Genomic DNA, 17,153 nt, shown 5'->3' on the forward strand with positions numbered 1-17,153 from the left:
ATTACTCTTGTAAAGGGCTTGTAGATGACGGATTGTTACAAGATTGGGCGATACTTCCGGATGTCATGCGAGTCTCCCTTCTTACGCAACAACACGGTTTTGTTCGTATTCCAATGTTAAGGAACCTTGTATTCCAATAGGTAACGTGTGAAGGGCCCCGCCAGAGTTGATAAGAACTGGCTGGAGAGTCTTCAAATGTTCAGACTGGAATATTTGGGGAGCTGAAGCTGAATCTGAACATGAATCTTTCGAACACGAAAATATGACGTACTGCGGAAGGGAGAACCTCGGAAACGGTTACGTCGATCTTCCTTTAGATGGTGAGACGGCAAGTTCACATGGGTGCCGAATAGATGAGAGAAGTCGTAGATGATTTTCTCCACTCCACTTCTCGATGTTATGGCTGTTCTGCTTGAGTTGGGGTCCGGAGAGCAGTCATCTTCATCTTGCAAATGGATGACTCGACGGGCATGACGGATGCTCTTTCCCGCCTCTGCAGCTTCAGCCGACACTGATGCTCTTCTTCCTTTAAGGTCTTCTTTTATCGGCTCTCTGCAAGCCCCTGCGAGCTCAGACAGGAGTTATTGGTCGCCTGCGGCTCGTGCTGCTCCACGAAGGTGTACTAGTTCAAGAGTTTCTGGAAAGCCTCTGATCCTCTTCGTTCCATCGTAGGCCGTGGAGACGGCGCTGAGTTCCTCATGCATCCTTCTGGGGCCAATTTTGGAAAGTGACTCTTTAGAAGATATGATCTTCTCTGAAGAACTTCTGTAGGTCCTCATAGAGAGCATCGACTTCTTCATAGCTTGGTGTTGGAGCATAAACGACGGAAATTGTTAGAGGTGGCGTTGAATCAGATCTGCGCATCCGCAAACGTTCGATTTGGGTCGTAAGCTGTTCAAGGTTAATTTTCTTTACCATTCTCTTGCTGACGGGGACACCAACTCCTCTAATGTCACATCTTACAGTTCTTCATTTTTTCAGTTTCATATATGGCGTTGTGAGGGTGACGTCGTCTCATTTCGGTCAGTCCGATGACGTCGTAGTTAATCTTCCTGGCTTGCACCATCCTATCTTCAGTGGCCTCTTCCGATGTTAGCGTGTGTGCGTTATATGTATGGATAGTCATCTTAGTAGTTTTCTGAATCGCGTATATGGCTCCTACAACCCGTCCTCCCCCGCATAACCGTTCCGGATTTTTCTGCGATGTCAGGGAACTGCTATTACTGTACCTTACGTATAATTTTAAAACTCATGGGTAGGAGCCGACTCTGAATTGCCTCTTGTGCAGCTGCTAGTCATTAGCCCACGGGTTTTGGCAGTTTTGGCCGGACCCACATGCGGGATACAATGGTATTTTGAGTGATTCCTGGCGCAGTAGAAACAGGTGGCCGTCCCCTAATTCCATCTGCATCTCAGGGCGCTTTTGTTCCGCGAGCAGCCCAATATCCCTCATCTGGGGATGCGCCCCGTAGTTCCATAACCGGCAGTGGTCGTTCTGGTGAGAGATCCGCAGGTTTGGCGGATAAACAGGATTATAATTCGAACGCAAGATCTGCAGCTGAAATTTCCAATTATCATTGCTTTTAACTTTTAAATTTGAAGACTAGGACGCGGCAAATTCACAAGCGTTCACGGGTGATGTCCTTAATAAAGATGAGACTGGATAACGGAGGATGCGGCGTGAAGGATTTCTAAACGCTTGTTTTTAGAAGTCGTTTGGCAGTTTCCATACCGGTAAGGATTCGTGCATTTTTTCTTTTTTATTTCCAAGACAGCGGATTGTACAGTGTTTATGCTATACTCTGACCTCTTGTTATAGCCAGTGACGTCGTCTTGTGGGCGTCCTTTCAAAGTATTTGTTCATTTTCTATAATTCATTTTACTGGGGAAGGGCAGTCAACGAGAGCGACTACGACCTTCTAGCACCTAGATGACAAGAACGGAGCGGTGTGATTCGAGATGAAGCACACAAGTTATTAAATCGTACTACGAAGTGTTTGTTTTCTTTTAAAAGGTAGTTCAATTAAACCCACGACATTGCGATTTTCATGCCTGGCGTCGTGTGGACCATTCAATTTGTCCATTTAATTTCTAGAGATTTTAAACTATATACTATTTTAAAAGACGCCAAATTGTCCATCCGTCTGTCTGATGCGAATCCTCACAGGCACTTTAAGATGAAGAGGGCATCAAACCGAGACAATTGAATCTATCTATTGTATAGTTTGCTAATAAGGCCGCTGACGCTCACAGGTTCGCATCTCACATCGCACAGGAGAATTTCGAGATTGAATGTGTGATAAAAGTTTGTAGGTAACGTTTGAACAAGGGGACGGAGCAATCCGTTTAACACTGCTGTTATGGACAATGATGAGGAGCGAGACAAGGGGAGAAAGTGGTGAACCTTGCCTTAGACAATGATTGCGTTTCTTCTTTTGTGTTTTGTTGTTTTGTGGAAGAAATTGACTTCTGTAATCGAGTACCCTGATCACATATCTGCGTATTTTATAGAATACAACGGCAGTGATCGATTTTACAAATTTCTTGCACTTTCGCTGCAAACTAGTCACTTGTAGACAGTGAGTTTATATAATGCGACGAAAGCCGCGAAAGTTTGTTATATTAATGGTGGGAACGTTATAGACAATGTTTTTACATACACTGATCACAGTTTTTGCATATGCTAAAAAGTGCTCGTACTTTTCAAGGTAATGTATAGGCTTTTGTGGTAATTTATAGAGGAACTCTTTCGATTTTGACATTTGTTAAGCACACTTGCATCCTCATGCTAGTACCCGTGTTAGAAAAACAACGTTGTCAGCGCTAGAGGCAATCAGCATATGCTGGCAGATAATAGGGCTATCGCAGATAACGAATTCATTCTCTTTCCTACACCGTTACCATATTATATTATATTATAGGTAATTTATAGAAAAAAAATGCAGACACCTTCACAATTGTGACAGATGTCACATTATCAAAAACATCCGACATATGCTTAAAAGGTGCAAATACATTAAAATCTAAATGCTATATGCATAGGAGGGGATTACGTTGGTTTTGAGTTTCATTTCTTCCATTTCTCTTCTTTCACAGGATTGAAAAAAAAAACTTCCTCAAGTGCCACTGTACCTGACTTCTGATCCAGACGACTCCAAAATTTGCAAATCTCTGCATGAAACCTACGGATGTCAGGATCCATATAACAAGCCAAGTGCGGCCTATTTTTGCAATTAGAAGTGTTCTACAATTTTTCAAACTTGCATTTGATTTCAAAATATGTGAGAAGTATAGCGTACTATGCAACTTTGGTGCAAAACGTGTTATGATATCTCTTTGAATGTCCTATGCTTGAAAAGGACTTTCTGTTTTTTTTTTTTTTTTTTTTTTTTGATTTCGCTGTTTTATGATACACACTCAGTTTCCAGTCAACAGTGGTGCAACCATTTTTACCGTGAGACTGTAATTTCACTGTTTGAATAATGAGTTGACCCGCACTGAAGATTTCGCTGCTGGAATCCAGCAGCATGGCAGAGAAGAATACCGTGATTGAATTCTTGCAAACTTTGCGGACAAATCCGCTCAAATTCTGTGGCTCACCGTCAGCCGATCGCAGAATTCGCAAAACTCTAGAACGCAGTTGTATAGACCCTAGCAAGAGATACTCTTGAGAGATTGCAAGAAATAGATCGAGTGAAATGTCAAAGAAGAAACAATTCCTAACAAACTAGAAGATTTCAGGTGTTGTAAATACACATGGATATTTTGAAAGAATGGGAAAAACGCAGAAGTTTCGTTACCTAGTAGTATAATCGACTGCTCTTATGGTCAGGTAAACGGTAGCCCTCCCGCTTTCACGAGGGTTCGTGAATGCCAACTTTTTATGCGGGAGTCGCGTCCACTCAGCGGGACGGATGGTGGGTTAATGGGAACGTTCATGAATCTGGTCATAAGAAGCGTCGTTTCTCCAATTAATTGACGTGTATCGAAAAAATCCAACTGTTTTGTGTTTCGAACACAAGCCGGATGCAGTTCACCGTTCAAAATGGTACCTTAAGTGAAACAAGTGGTAGTCATGATATCCTTCCTGTTTAACTCTGCCGTTGATGACTTACCAGAAATAATGTCAATAATGTTCCCTTCACGTCATTCTAGAACTATGCGGACCTCCTTTGGTCGATATTTAGTCGAGAACGATGTAGTAATATCAGATTCAAGCAGCGGAGACATGCAGCAAACTGCGGCGTGTGGGTTACCACTCCGCTCTGGTAAAAGTAAACAGAAGAGGTCCCCGAGATCATCAACGCGAATCAAGTCGGACAATTGATTGAACTCACTGGGGAGTACTGTTGAACTTACGTACTAACTTACGCATTTGTGCTGTATGTTGTAGAATAACGCCAACTGTGAGAGATATTCAAAAAAGGTCCGCTGGAATCAATTAGGAATTCAAATCCTCAACGAGAAGTCTTCGGTAGACCCTCCTTGCTAAGTCAAGCTGTGGATATGCCTGTCTGCAATTTGCACTATCGTTGTTACGCATCCTACACTTAGGAAGCACTGTCTATGATGATGAAGCTCAATTGCATAGATAGAAAGCTGTTTGGACGGCTACTCGGCTTTTCTGGGCTAAGGTATACCTAAGGAACTTTACGCAGAGGTGGACGTAGTATACAGCCGGACGACTCATGGAAAACATCAACATCGTGCCTCGTCTTTTGAACTACTCACAAAAAGACCTTCTTTCTTTTGTCAGCTAAAGACACCATCAAATCCCCTTCTTCAAGCTGCTTTGAAGTTCTCAAAGTTTTTGAAGTTTTGAATGTTCTCAAACCCAGATTGGAAAGGAAGACCTGGATGGAAACGATGAAAGAAGATCTGATTACATTTAACGTTGACAGGGAGTTGAGGCGAAACGTAACGCTCCGCAGAGTATAAACTAACGAATGCTTGCTCAAGACGTCACACCTCAGAAAGGTAGCAAAAAGAGACGTTTGAGCCACGTAAGTGAACTTCTTTAATTGTCCAGTCCAACCTTTTTTGTGAGAATTAACGATGGTCATGACTTGTCGCATTTGCCCTGTTCACTTACTTACTTGACTTATTCGGCGGGATGATGTCATCGTCTGACGCGATTACCCGCATCTTCGCCGAGGTGTGCCGTCCTTGAAAACAGCTGTGCTCAACCTTCTCGATCTTCTGCGAGAGCTTGGGATCTGCCGTTCTCCTTAATATATGACCAATGAAGCGAAGACTATTTACTTTAGCCACTTTCGATGGCGGTGCAAGATGTTGATGTCTTCCACGTGTCATCCGCCGGTATATCACATCAATTTCTGCATTAAGATCTTCATTGTGACATACCCTAGGCCAAAAGTAGCCAAGTAGCCGTCTCAGCAGCTTTCTTCCCGTGCAGTCAAGCCTTTCCATAACCGTTGATGGTGCTGCCCAAGTCTCCGATCCGTACATCATGATGGGGCGAATTGCGGATAGGTAGACTCGCAGCTTGACTTCGTTGGTGATGGGTGTCGACCACAGGCATTTCGTTAAGGAGTTAAATGCAGAAGTGGCCTTAGCGCATCTTTGCTGAACATCTCTCTCGAAGCTGCCTTTGTTTTTCAGCGTAGAGCCTAGGTAACAGAACTCATCGACGAGTTCCATTGGTTGTCCGTCCACCCTGATTCCCGTTCGTGGTCTCGAAGAGATCCACATCTGTTTGCATTTATCAGGGCGTAGGCGTAGTCCGTAGGCTGCAGCCAGCTTCGATACAAGGTTGACAACATGTTGAAGTTTCGTACTACTTTCCGCGAATATAACAACATCGTCGGCGTACTCGAGATCAGTCAAGGGACACCTTGATGGTGCTAAGACAATGTCGGCAGGACACTGGTCGACTGTTCTTCGCATAATGTCGTCGATGGCGAAATTAAACAGGAAGGTCCTGTCGCCGTCCCTTGTCTTACTCCAGTTACCACTTCAAACGGTATTGTACATCCGGCTGGTGTTCGAACTGCAGCAGTTGTTCGTTGATTCATGTCATCGAGCAAGCGAACGAACTTTCCTGGTACTCCATCGGCGCGAAGCGCGTTGAGAAGACGGCCTCGGTGAGAAGAGTCGAACGCGGCTTCAAAGTCCAGAAACGCTAGTTGCATTGGCTTCGAATACCGCTGCCAGATTTCGATCACTCTCCTGACGATGAAACCTGGTCAATCGTAGATCGGCCAGGACGAAAGCCAGCTTGCTCGTCGCGCGTTGTTTCTTCGTGATGTTTAATGAGTCGGTCCAGGATAATGCGCTCCAATACCTTATACATAACACGCAGCAAAGAGATTTCTCGATAATTCCTGGGGTCCGTGACGGATAACTTCTTGTGGAGGGGAATTATGATAGCGTGCCTCCACGAATGAGGTATCCTTTCGTCTATCCATATTGAACAGATTATCTTTGTCATCTCACGAATCCCAGACGGAGGAAGATATTTTAGCATTTCTGCGTTAATCTCGTCGTCTCGCCCAGATTTTCCATTCTTCATTTTTTGAATACAGACTAGAACTTCCGACTCGCTCGGTGGCTCCTCGTTAACCGCATATGTTGGTCTATGAACGTGTTCGAGTTCAGGAGCTGACGGTGCTAGCCGGTTCAGCAAAGTCTTAAAGTGTTCTCTCCAAATTGAAAGGGTTGCTTCACCGACAGCTACCCCATTGGCAGTGAAGACAGGGGAACATCTTTTCATTTTGCCGCTATACTGTTTTAGTAAAGCATAGGCTTTCCGCGGGTTCCTGTCCTCCCACGCCTTCTCAAACTGCATCGCTCTTGACGTCCACTTGTTATCGCGGTCTTGTTGCAGTTGACGATGCAGCTTCCTTTTAAAATGCTTTTCCTGGTTGGAGTCACCAGCGCTGCGCGCGGACACATACAGAATTGTATGTGGATTTTGTTTCCGCAGATGCAAAGGCAAACTTCTTCCGGGGCAATAGAACCGGAAGCGTTTCCCTTGCAGTGTCCCGGATGCACTTTGTGTAAGAATCCGCATCGCTAAGCTTCTTCCTGGTCCCTTCTCCAAGATGAATAGACACACGTTGGCGGAATTTTGTTCTGCATTCATGGTCTTTCAGACCTGCCATGTCGATTTTCGGTTGAAGAGGAACTCCTCGGTTTCTCTTGTGGAACCGTGTCTTGAAGCTGAGAGGAACTGGAAGGTGGTCAGAGTCGCACGCGACGTCCCAAACAGCTCTAGATTTTCGGATATCTGACTGAGGAATGTTCCTCGCCTGTTAATGTTGAACTGTGTTCACCATTTTAGTAATGGACTTACAACTTTCACTAGTTAACGTATCTTTGTAAATCCTAGAAGTGAAATCCCGATTGTGTATTAAGCTGCAAAATCAGTTTCCCGCTGTATAATTGGTCGGAGATCTATAGAATAAAAAAGCTAAAATGGGGTTTTTGGAAGCAACAGCTACACTTTTGTGACCTTTCTTCAGCAAAAATCCCGAAGTAATTGTTTTGCACACTGAAATATAGTCAACAGAAAGTTTTGTAGATCTCTACAATGTTTCCATCCGTACTAATAGAAAGCTAACTATCAGATCGTTCATTTGAGCACCTTGCCACTTATCGCAAGAAGATTTTACATTCCGAATCCTACAATGACTTATTTGCATATTTCATGAAGGAATTCTGTTCCTTCAAAAAGAATATCACTGCAGTTAACATCTACTACTGAAGACCTGTATCACACTAGACACAAAGCAAACATTGTTTGATTTCGTTTAAGATGCTCTTGCTTTCTGACAAAAACTGACAAGTCTTCGTTAGATTACAAAGCTGAGTCATCGTTCGCTCGTTCATTCGCTGTCTTAAAGGCAGCATCCCACGAATCTGACGTGGTAAGGAAACCCACGGAGAAAGCTATAGATAGAGTTGTAGATTGCGGTATCACGAGTGGTTCTGGCTGCTGCGCACCCGGATACGGCGCGCGTATAAACGTGGCGCGTTGCAGCTGAAATCGTTGTGAAAACGGAGTCTTTCACGCCGTTTTTTCCTTTACAAGGATTACAGAGAGATGACTGGAACCACCCCCTGATCCCGCAATCTACAACCCTATCTCTAACTTGTCCAGCGGTTTCTCTCATTACACTCACTCACATTCGTGGTATGCTGCATTTAAGCCTGCCAAACAAGGCGAAACGGAAATGTTCGAAACTTTCATGAAGACACCAAAACTAGCTTATCTATTTCTTCTTCTCTGATTCAGAATTCAATTTTCTATCCATCGAATATTACATCGTGCAGAACTACGCCTGTATGAAAACGTCACGTCGTAATTATGGTAATTAGGCGTAGTTTGTTGTCCTTTTAGCCCTCTACACATACTTGCAATTGGACTTTCCTGCTCCCTTTCTATACTTCGCAACGTTCTCTGCATGGGTGAAATATCTCAATAGTGTGTTCAGATTTGTAGATTTGAAAAATTAAAACGAAGGGATAGAATTACATGATCAACAGCACAGATGTGACCTGTAATCAGAAACGAGGCGAGGGAAGTAGGATGAGAGACTTCGTCTGAGGCAATGGTCCTCTACTTCCGTAATGTATAGAAATGGTTGGGATCTGAGCGTCGCAGTTTGTTCGATAATGCTGATCAATAATCATAGCATATAATAACGGGCTTAGTCTGACGTGTGTGTGTGTGTGTGTGTGTGTGTGTGTGTGTGTGTGTGTGTGTGTGTGTGTGTGTGTGTGTGTGTGTGTGTGTGTGTGTGTGTGTGTGTGTGTGTGTGTGTGTGTGTGTGTGTGTGTGTGTGTGTGTGTGTGTGTGTGTGTGTGTGTGTGTGTGTGTGTGTGTGTGTGTGTGTGTGTGTGTGTGTGTGTGTGTGTGTGTGTGTGTGTGTGTGTGTGTGTGTGTGTGTGTGTGTGTGTGTGTGTGTGTGTGTGTGTGTGTGTGTGTGTGTGTGTGTGTGTGTGTGTGTGTGTGTGTGTGTGTGTGTGTGTGTGTGTGTGTGTGTGTGTGTGTGTGTGTGTGTGTGTGTGTGTGTGTGTGTGTGTGTGTGTGTGTGTGTGTGTGTGTGTGTGTGTGTGTGTGTGTGTGTGTGTGTGTGTGTGTGTGTGTGTGTGTGTGTGTGTGTGTGTGTGTGTGTGTGTGTGTGTGTGTGTGTGTGTGTGTGTGTGTGTGTGTGTGTGTGTGTGTGTGTGTGTGTGTGTGTGTGTGTGTGTGTGTGTGTGTGTGTGTGTGTGTGTGTGTGTGTGTGTGTGTGTGTGTGTGTGTGTGTGTGTGTGTGTGTGTGTGTGTGTGTGTGTGTGTGTGTGTGTGTGTGTGTGTGTGTGTGTGTGTGTGTGTGTGTGTGTGTGTGTGTGTGTGTGTGTGTGTGTGTGTGTGTGTGTGTGTGTGTGTGTGTGTGTGTGTGTGTGTGTGTGTGTGTGTGTGTGTGTGTGTGTGTGTGTGTGTGTGTGTGTGTGTGTGTGTGTGTGTGTGTGTGTGTGTGTGTGTGTGTGGTGGTGGTGGTGGTGGTGGTGGTGGTGGTGGTGGTGGTGGTGTGTGGTGGTGTGTGCGGTGTGGTGTGTGGTGGTGTGTGCGGTGTGGTGTGTGGTGGTGTGTGCGGTGTGGTGCGGTGTGGTGTGGTGTGGTGTGGTGCGGTGTGGTGCGGTGTGGTGTGGTGTGGTGTAGAAGTATCGCGCAGTTACTTCGTGTGCCCATTTACCTTCAAAAGATAAATGGGACGTTGCAAACGTATCATGCTCGTATCCACTTTCCACGTTGTTTTTCACCTCTGCGACTCCTCCGTTCTTCAGAAAGTGGAAGAAGAATACTAACTGCTGCTTATATAGTGGGCACCTGCTTACATGATCTGATGTGGAACGCTATTTTTATCAGTAGGATGATGTCGTTCATCTCATTTTATGTGAAACATCATTCTGTGATAACTGTTGGGGGAAAAAAGAGGGAAACCTATGCTTTAAGTAATGATTCCAAGTCGTGTCTATATTACATTGGTATCGATGGAGTGCTTAAAGGTGAAGTTGAGAATGTTCTCCAAATATAGAACTGACGCGTTTACAAAGAAAACTATGAAATCTTTAGCCTAAATTTCCTTTAAGAAAAAGAAGAAAACGTTGTTAGAAAAACACAATTCTAATTTCACAGAAAATGTAACTATTATTATTTTCATTAATCAGTGCTGGCGAGCGGAACGAACACCAGAGAAAGTCTGAAGTCCGGCTTTAGCCGTGCGCTCAGACTGGTAAATAATAAATTAATACATGAATAATAATTAAATTAATACAACGATGGCCTTGAACACCGATTGATTTTATGTTTTTTTTAGATTTTCGCTGCAGGTCTACCGCGTCGAATTTCTGCAACGCGCTCTAACCTTGCTTATGCGGGTATTTGAGCGAATAGGAAGAAAGCAATCGAGAGTGCTAAATTAACTATCCAAGTTTGAGTCAAACTTGTTCTCTGAGTGTCCGTGGGAATTCGCGTCCGACGGACAGATTAGCCCTTTATGTTATAGTAGATGATATAGCTTTGAGCAGTCCTATGTTTTTCGGTATGGAAACACTTACGATCTTCTCTTGTATGCGTGCATCTGCGAAAGAATAAAGGCTCAGACTGCAGATGGTGAGATTAGGGACATGACACATAGTGATATCCTATTAGGGACATGTCACATAGTGATATCTTAGAATGCCAATAAACTGAACTGCTGAAAGCTCTTCCAATAACTTATGGACTTTATTTGTGATTTGGTTTTTAAATGTGCAAAAGGATAGATATTTGGTGATCATCACTGCAATCACCGAAGGAGCTAGAAAATTCGATAAGAACTACGAAATTTGCTTTATTTGATTCTTGCTATGCTTACCATATTAGAACGCATAAATGAGAACCAGTTCTTTTTTCCTTGTGTTAGGATTTTCAGCATAATTCTTGTGATTAGTGAGTCGGTAGAACTATCTTTTCTGTTCATATGTTTTCAAATGCAATTGTTACGTTTTAGTACGAAATGGCCACAGAATTGCCTAGCTATTGCTGACCACAGAGCTGTTGCATAAGAAGCCGGAGGTCCATACTTAGGTTTCGATAACTGCCCTGAGTGGGAGAAGTATACGAAAGAGACTGAATATGCTGCATCATATTTTCGAAACTGGGTTTCGCATAGTTAAGTAGACTATTTCCTGCTGAGAAAATTCCGGACTACTTTCTGCTGAGAAAATCCCTGACTACTTCCTGCTGTTAAACGTACGAGAATGATCCTCAGAATCAGCTGAAGTTTTGCTTTTGTGAAAGTCAAAATTTCCTTAACTTGGCCATTTGAAAACTGGCATCCGCTGTCGCACATTGTCAACGGTAACGTGATATTTTAAAAGGAAGAGATAGTACTTGTATTTGAAAATTTTGCTCTCTGTCCTACATAGAACATATTATCATTCCACCATGACGTATTCGCGGCAAACACCAATGTGAAGATCTGCAGGTCATAAGCTAATTAACTGAGGTTCGAGAAAAATGATTGTTTCCAGTTCAAGTTGATAAAATCGGATTTTGAAAAACATTTGAAATTAGCTATTCTTGATAAAATCGGATTTTGAAAAACATTTGAAATTAGCTATTCAAGATTGTTCAGATTGGTGTTCTCAAACATTCATTTTATTCAGGGAATTCAACGTTTTTAAACAGATTTTGGGACATAATTTACGAGCGGCGTTGTTTTATTAGCGGATCGTTTGGCTTAGGTTCACTTAACTATCAGGTTTTTCGGAAACTATTGCACCGAAATCTCTTTAAAAATCCAGAATTTCCTATTTATGAATCGAGTGCTCTAGCGCAGGAACGCTGTAGAATGCTCTTGGAACTCCTCATATGTGGGTATATAAAGGTTTGCGTACACGCTTTTGTTAACTTGCAAAACGTTATAAATGAACAGTCTAGTGTGTCTAGAAGTCATCAAAGTCAAAGTCTAGTGATCATCTAGAAAACGACAACAACGCAACACGAGCAGAGCGGCCGCAAACATTGACAGCACGTTAGGCTAGGACACTGTTTCCTGTCAGATGGTCAACCGCTGGCTCAATCACTTCGCGGCTTGCGGCGACTTCGCGGCGACGGTTGCTGACCCTACTTCCTGCAGACAAAACTATCACAGCAACAGTACTCTTCGATCAGCTTCAAGAATTGGTCAATTCAATTCGAGGGAAGCTGACGAGAAGCTCGTTTGATGCTTGCTTCGGTCTCTCGCGAAAAAAGTTGCAGAGCTCGGAAGGCAGCCGGTTTTCCACCCGCTGTATTGCGCCGACTAATTAACTAACCGCTGGACATCTTTTTTTGGACCTCACTTGTTTTAAATAAGTTTGTAAAAAAAAATTGAAGAAAGTTTTTTTTTTGTTGCAGTACTCCGAACAAACTTAAACTTTTACAGCTACTGACGAAGAGCACTAACGAGGTCGTATTGCCGTTGCAGATGTTGTTCTGGAAACCGCCTTATTTCAAGTTATTTGGCTAAGCAGGCTTGTTTAAATAGAAGTGCGCTGAGTCGATCTCTAGAGTTGAGTAATCAGTAGTTCAGTGTATTTTTTAGCCACGCAAGTATGCCTCAAACTTGGGTAATTAAATTTTATTGAAACTACTACTGACTACAAATACAGTACAAACGAACATAAAAACGTAATATACATGAGCGAGGATAGAGCTAACGACAAAGATAAGGGAACACTTTAGAATCGAGTACAAAATGAAATGAGCAAATGAAATACTTAGAGAAATGCTAGGAGGTTCGATGCACGAGAATGCTCTGAATGATAAATAAACACTGTTAGACTGCTTATATACTGCTCAAACTTCTTTGTCTGATCCCGGCTCCCGGCACAACACAATTCTACCGTCTTTGTCCAGCAGATCTGCCAGCTGTGCGAGTGTGCAACTCTCACAGATTGTCTATTGGAATGCTCTTTGTCTAAGCATTCCCAAGCAAAAGTGCACTAGATTTTGCCCTTCTATTTTGATGCTCCGTGGTCACGTTTCTGACAAGAATCTCTTTTTTATTAGAAGACTTGAATTATGGTGACCTTTCAAAATATAAATCCACCTGGTTGAAAAAAGATTCCTCAAAGAGCCTTACCCTGCGATGTGCGGGAACTAGTTCTGAAATATTGGAAATCGGAATTCATAACCCAAAAAGCCTGAAAATTGGGAGTTTCGGAACTGAAGTTCGGAATTTAGCACATCCATCTGCACGCCACCGTTTTTCATTTTACGGTACGTCGTCCGCCCTATACTCAGATAGCATGCCTTTATAACCTCACAACTTATCATATCGTATTGCGTGCGTCGTGCGTCAGGTGGCTGCGTAATTGTTCGCTCTCGCATTTTCAATTTCTAATTTATTCCTACTTATCTCTCTAACGTTTCTCCTCCTGTTTTTCTCCCCTAAACACGTTCGGTTTAATCCTAGATTCTTTTTGTATAACCATCATTCTTTTTTTTAACATTCTAACTATTTTCACACAACTGTGTTAATCATTTAATTTACCTTTAATCTTTTCATCGTTTTTCTTTTTCCTTAACACTTCAATCTACATTTCTATCATCTGTTACCTTAAACCCTATACTTTGCCGTTTTGATCATTTTTCTCTGGCATTTTAACCATCTAACTAATCCTTTTCTTTTCGCCTGCTGCTGTGAGCGTTTAGGTTGTCGATAACTCCTTGGTAGGTCAAATATAGATTAAATCATGCCAGTTAGATCCACTCGCGTCACAAAAAAACAAGCTGCACTTTCGTCGCAGTCTAATCCTCGTGGTGAGACTAGCACGGCAGAATGTTCACAAACAATTGAAACAAACTACAACGAATTATCAGCAGCAGAATTGATCAGCGCTATCGCTGAACGAAACAAGGACCCGGTTATAAGTAAGATGCTAGCAGCACTTTCTGAAAAAGTTAGGATGGATTTCGCCGAACAGTTTGAAGCGGACAAGCGCTCGCGAAGCGTAGTAATCAGTGGACTCCCTGACTCGGGGTCTTCAGAGAGACTGGACAACCTGGAGGAAAAAGTCAACGATATTTTGCTTGCTTTAAATGTGAGCTGTCGTCCAGTTGATCTATACCGGATGGGTAAACCTAATGCTTCACATCCACGCCTAGTAAAAGTCGTTTTTCCCTCTCAGTTCTACTGGCGTCGAGCGCTTGCTAATGCGCGCCTTCTTCGCGGTGCAGGTTTTCCCAATGTTTATATCCGCAGAAGTATGACACCTGATGAAAGGAAACGAGAGTATGAACTGAGACAAGAAGCACGCGAGCGTAACAGAGGAAAAAGTCAGCGGGAGTGGGTGGTTTACCGTGGCGAACTAAGGCACATCTCGGACATTAAGCGAAACACATCGGGAAACGCGTAAAGCCGCACGGCGCTTCTTCAACACTAAAATCATATTTATTTAATGCGCGCAGTCTCGTCAATAAAATTCATCACTTACAAATGTTCCTCTGCTTGTACAAACCGGATCTAATTTTTATTACTGAAACTTGGTTAACCACTAAAATTTTGGACTCTGAGCTCGTTGGTAACCTGCCCTATAATGTCTACCGTTCGGACCGATCCATGAGAAGAGGAGGTGGGGTGTGCGTTCTTGTCAAGGCATTTATTAGTGCTCAAATCGTTACTGGTGACAACGATCTTAAAGCTGACTTACTCTCCGCTGAAATTTTGTGTGCTGATGATTTGACGCAACTTCGTTTTATACTCGTATACCGACCTCCAAATAGTTCTGCTGCTGATGATAAAAAACTTGTAGACGTACTTAGCGATCTTGCGGTTATGAATCATCAAACTATTATTCTCGGGGACTTCAATCTACATATAGATTGGATTAACTCCGTAGCTTTCAACTCATCTTCATCGCTTTTCTTAGATTTTTTCACCAGTGCTGATTTCGTGCAAAATGTGAATCTGCCTACCCACGCTGATAAGGTTCTTGACATCCTCCTTACACCTAGCGCCTACACTCTAGATGTTGAGCTTCTTCCACCCCTAGCCTCATCCGACCACGCAATTGTCCATTTCGAAACACCTGTATCTATGTCAGCTCCAAGAATTCCGTTTCCTAACTTTTTCGCGGCTGACTACCTTTCCTTAAACGATTACTTTTCTGGTGTTGACTGGTTTACTCTATTCAATCAATATTCTTCATGTTCGGACATTTATCGCAGATTCTGCAAGAAGGTTTATGAGGGTCTTGCAAAATTTGTTCCTTTTCGATTTCCTCGCCCCTTTTGTTCGAATCTTCCACCTCAGCTGAAAGCCTTAATCTCTCAGAAACAACGTCTTTTTGAGGAGCTAAACCATCCTTTACATAACCCGCTGTACAAGAAAGTATGTTCTGACATTGACTTCCACATGAAAAGATATCTTCGTTATCGAGAGCGCCACTTAGTGCACAGCAAATCCATGAAGCCCTTTTATTTGTACTTAAGGCATAAAATGAAAGGCAATGGAAAACTTCCTGGTCTTACAGATCAAACAGGAGTTACTTATATCAGAGATGCTGATAAAGCTAATGCCCTAGCCTTGCATTTTGCCAGTGTGTTTTCTTCAGAGTGCAGTAATAATACTCCAGAAATTGTTGGCATTGGTCCTATCCAACAGCAGTGCCGTGCCATATTTTTCCATCCTTCAGATATCTACAAATATCTCAAGTCTCTCAAACCGTCGGTCAGTGAAACATATGACGGAATCCCGCCAATTGTATATAAGGAGTGTGCTGCTACTTTATGTTGTCCTCTAGCCCATATCTTTAACATCTCTATGCTATTAGGTGAAGTTCCGGAGGTGTGGAAAAGCGCCATAGTTACAGCAATTCCTAAGTCCCCAGGTACTAATCTGCTGAGCAACTATCGTCCTATTAGCTTATTACCAACGCCAGTCAAAATTATGGAAAAGATTATCAGGGATAAACTGTTGTCTTGGCTAAAGAAGTTTCATCTGATTCCCGCTCAACAACATGGGTTTGTCGGTGGAGCTTCGACATCTACTAATCTAATTGATAGTATTTTTGACTGGTCCTTAGCTTGCAATCAAGGTAAATCGATTGATATAATATACGTTGACCTGTCTAAAGCCTTCGATAAAGTATGCCACTCTAAATTAATTGCTAAGCTTAAGTACTTCGGAATAACGGGCCATATTATAGATTGGATGATCTCGTATCTTAATATGAGAAGTATGACAGTCAAAGTCGGCCACAAATACTCAGCCAAGTTCCCTTGCAGAAGTGGAGTTCCACAAGGAGGAGTTCTCTCCCCTCTCTTGTTTCTCATCTACACTATCGACTTACCTAATGTTATCAGAACCTCTTCTCACGTCAGTGTCCAAATGTACGCTGATGACATTAAGATTTACGGCATATACGATGACGAGAACTACCTCGAAGTACGCAATGCACTTCAGACATCACTAGCTAAAATGTCCGACTGGGCCTCCAAATGGGATCTGCGCATTAACCACGACAAGTCTCTGGTTATGCATATAGGTAAAGGGAATGTGGCTGAGTATAGTATGAATGGAGTAGCTCTTAAAATTTGTAAATCTGTAAGAGACTTAGGGATTTTTGTGGATTATAACCTCAACTTCACAGAACATATTGATCATATTGTAAGGAAAGCATACTCGGCCCTTTTTCGACTATTCCGCATTGTTCACACCTCTAATCCAACTATTCTCACTCGTCTATACAAATCGTTCGTCTTACCTCATCTTGAATATGGCTCTCAAATTTGGAGCCCTTCAAAGAAAAAAATATATAGCAAAGCTCGAAAAGGTGCAAGAGACTTTTACGCGTATGTTATGCAGAAGAATGTCAACAGACTTAGCGGTGAATAGCTACAAGGATCGTCTCAAAAAATTAGGTATGAGCAGTTTGAGGAACAGACGTATACACGCCGATCTAATCTTGTGTTTTCGGATCCTCAGAAATGAAACCAAATTAACGCCAAGCAAGTATTGGTGCTTCAGACCTACTAGTGAAAGAACTGGTGGTTTCAATTTACATTACCCTAAAATACAGCATAGAAAATTTGACCTGATGTTCAATAACTTCTTCTATAGAACAGCTAGATGGTTGGAGCTCTTACCGCGGGATATTGTTAAAGCCGAACATAG

At 42.7% G+C, this 17,153-nt stretch overlaps 4 protein-coding genes across 5 annotated transcripts; 2 read left to right on the plus strand and 2 right to left on the minus strand.

Moving 5' to 3' along the window:
• Positions 1-81: 81 nt before the first annotated feature.
• Positions 82-6,152, minus strand: RB195_024934 (uncharacterized protein; the record flags this gene model as incomplete). 2 transcript variants are annotated; one of them, XM_064212884.1, is made up of 4 exons in its annotated part: positions 82-233; positions 287-562; positions 5,097-5,974; positions 6,058-6,152. In XM_064212884.1, 4 exons carry the CDS (start codon positions 6,150-6,152, stop codon positions 82-84), a joined length of 1,401 nt encoding a protein of 466 aa, XP_064068764.1. The 2 variants fall into 2 exon arrangements, with proteins under 2 accessions (XP_064068764.1, XP_064068765.1); XM_064212883.1 differs by lacking the exon at positions 6,058-6,152 and having other exon boundaries at positions 287-552; positions 5,093-5,907.
• Positions 6,153-6,181: 29 nt separating this feature from the next.
• RB195_024935 (uncharacterized protein) lies at positions 6,182-7,105 on the minus strand (the record flags this gene model as incomplete). The annotated part of the gene is made up of 1 exon (XM_064212885.1): positions 6,182-7,105. One exon carries the CDS (start codon positions 7,103-7,105, stop codon positions 6,182-6,184), a length of 924 nt encoding a protein of 307 aa, XP_064068766.1.
• A 6,626-nt stretch (positions 7,106-13,731) lies between these two features.
• RB195_024936 (uncharacterized protein) lies at positions 13,732-14,394 on the plus strand (the record flags this gene model as incomplete). Its single annotated transcript, XM_064212886.1, has 1 exon — positions 13,732-14,394. One exon carries the CDS (start codon positions 13,732-13,734, stop codon positions 14,392-14,394), a length of 663 nt encoding a protein of 220 aa, XP_064068767.1.
• An 80-nt stretch (positions 14,395-14,474) lies between these two features.
• RB195_024937 (uncharacterized protein) lies at positions 14,475-16,874 on the plus strand (the record flags this gene model as incomplete). Its single annotated transcript, XM_064212887.1, has 1 exon — positions 14,475-16,874. The coding sequence occupies one exon, from the start codon at positions 14,475-14,477 to the stop codon at positions 16,872-16,874; it is 2,400 nt and encodes a 799-aa protein (XP_064068768.1).
• Positions 16,875-17,153: the final 279 nt, after the last annotated feature.

The sequence above is a fragment of the Necator americanus genome, chromosome X (assembly GCF_031761385.1).
Source record: "Necator americanus strain Aroian chromosome X, whole genome shotgun sequence".
NCBI lineage: Eukaryota > Metazoa > Nematoda > Chromadorea > Rhabditida > Ancylostomatidae > Necator > Necator americanus.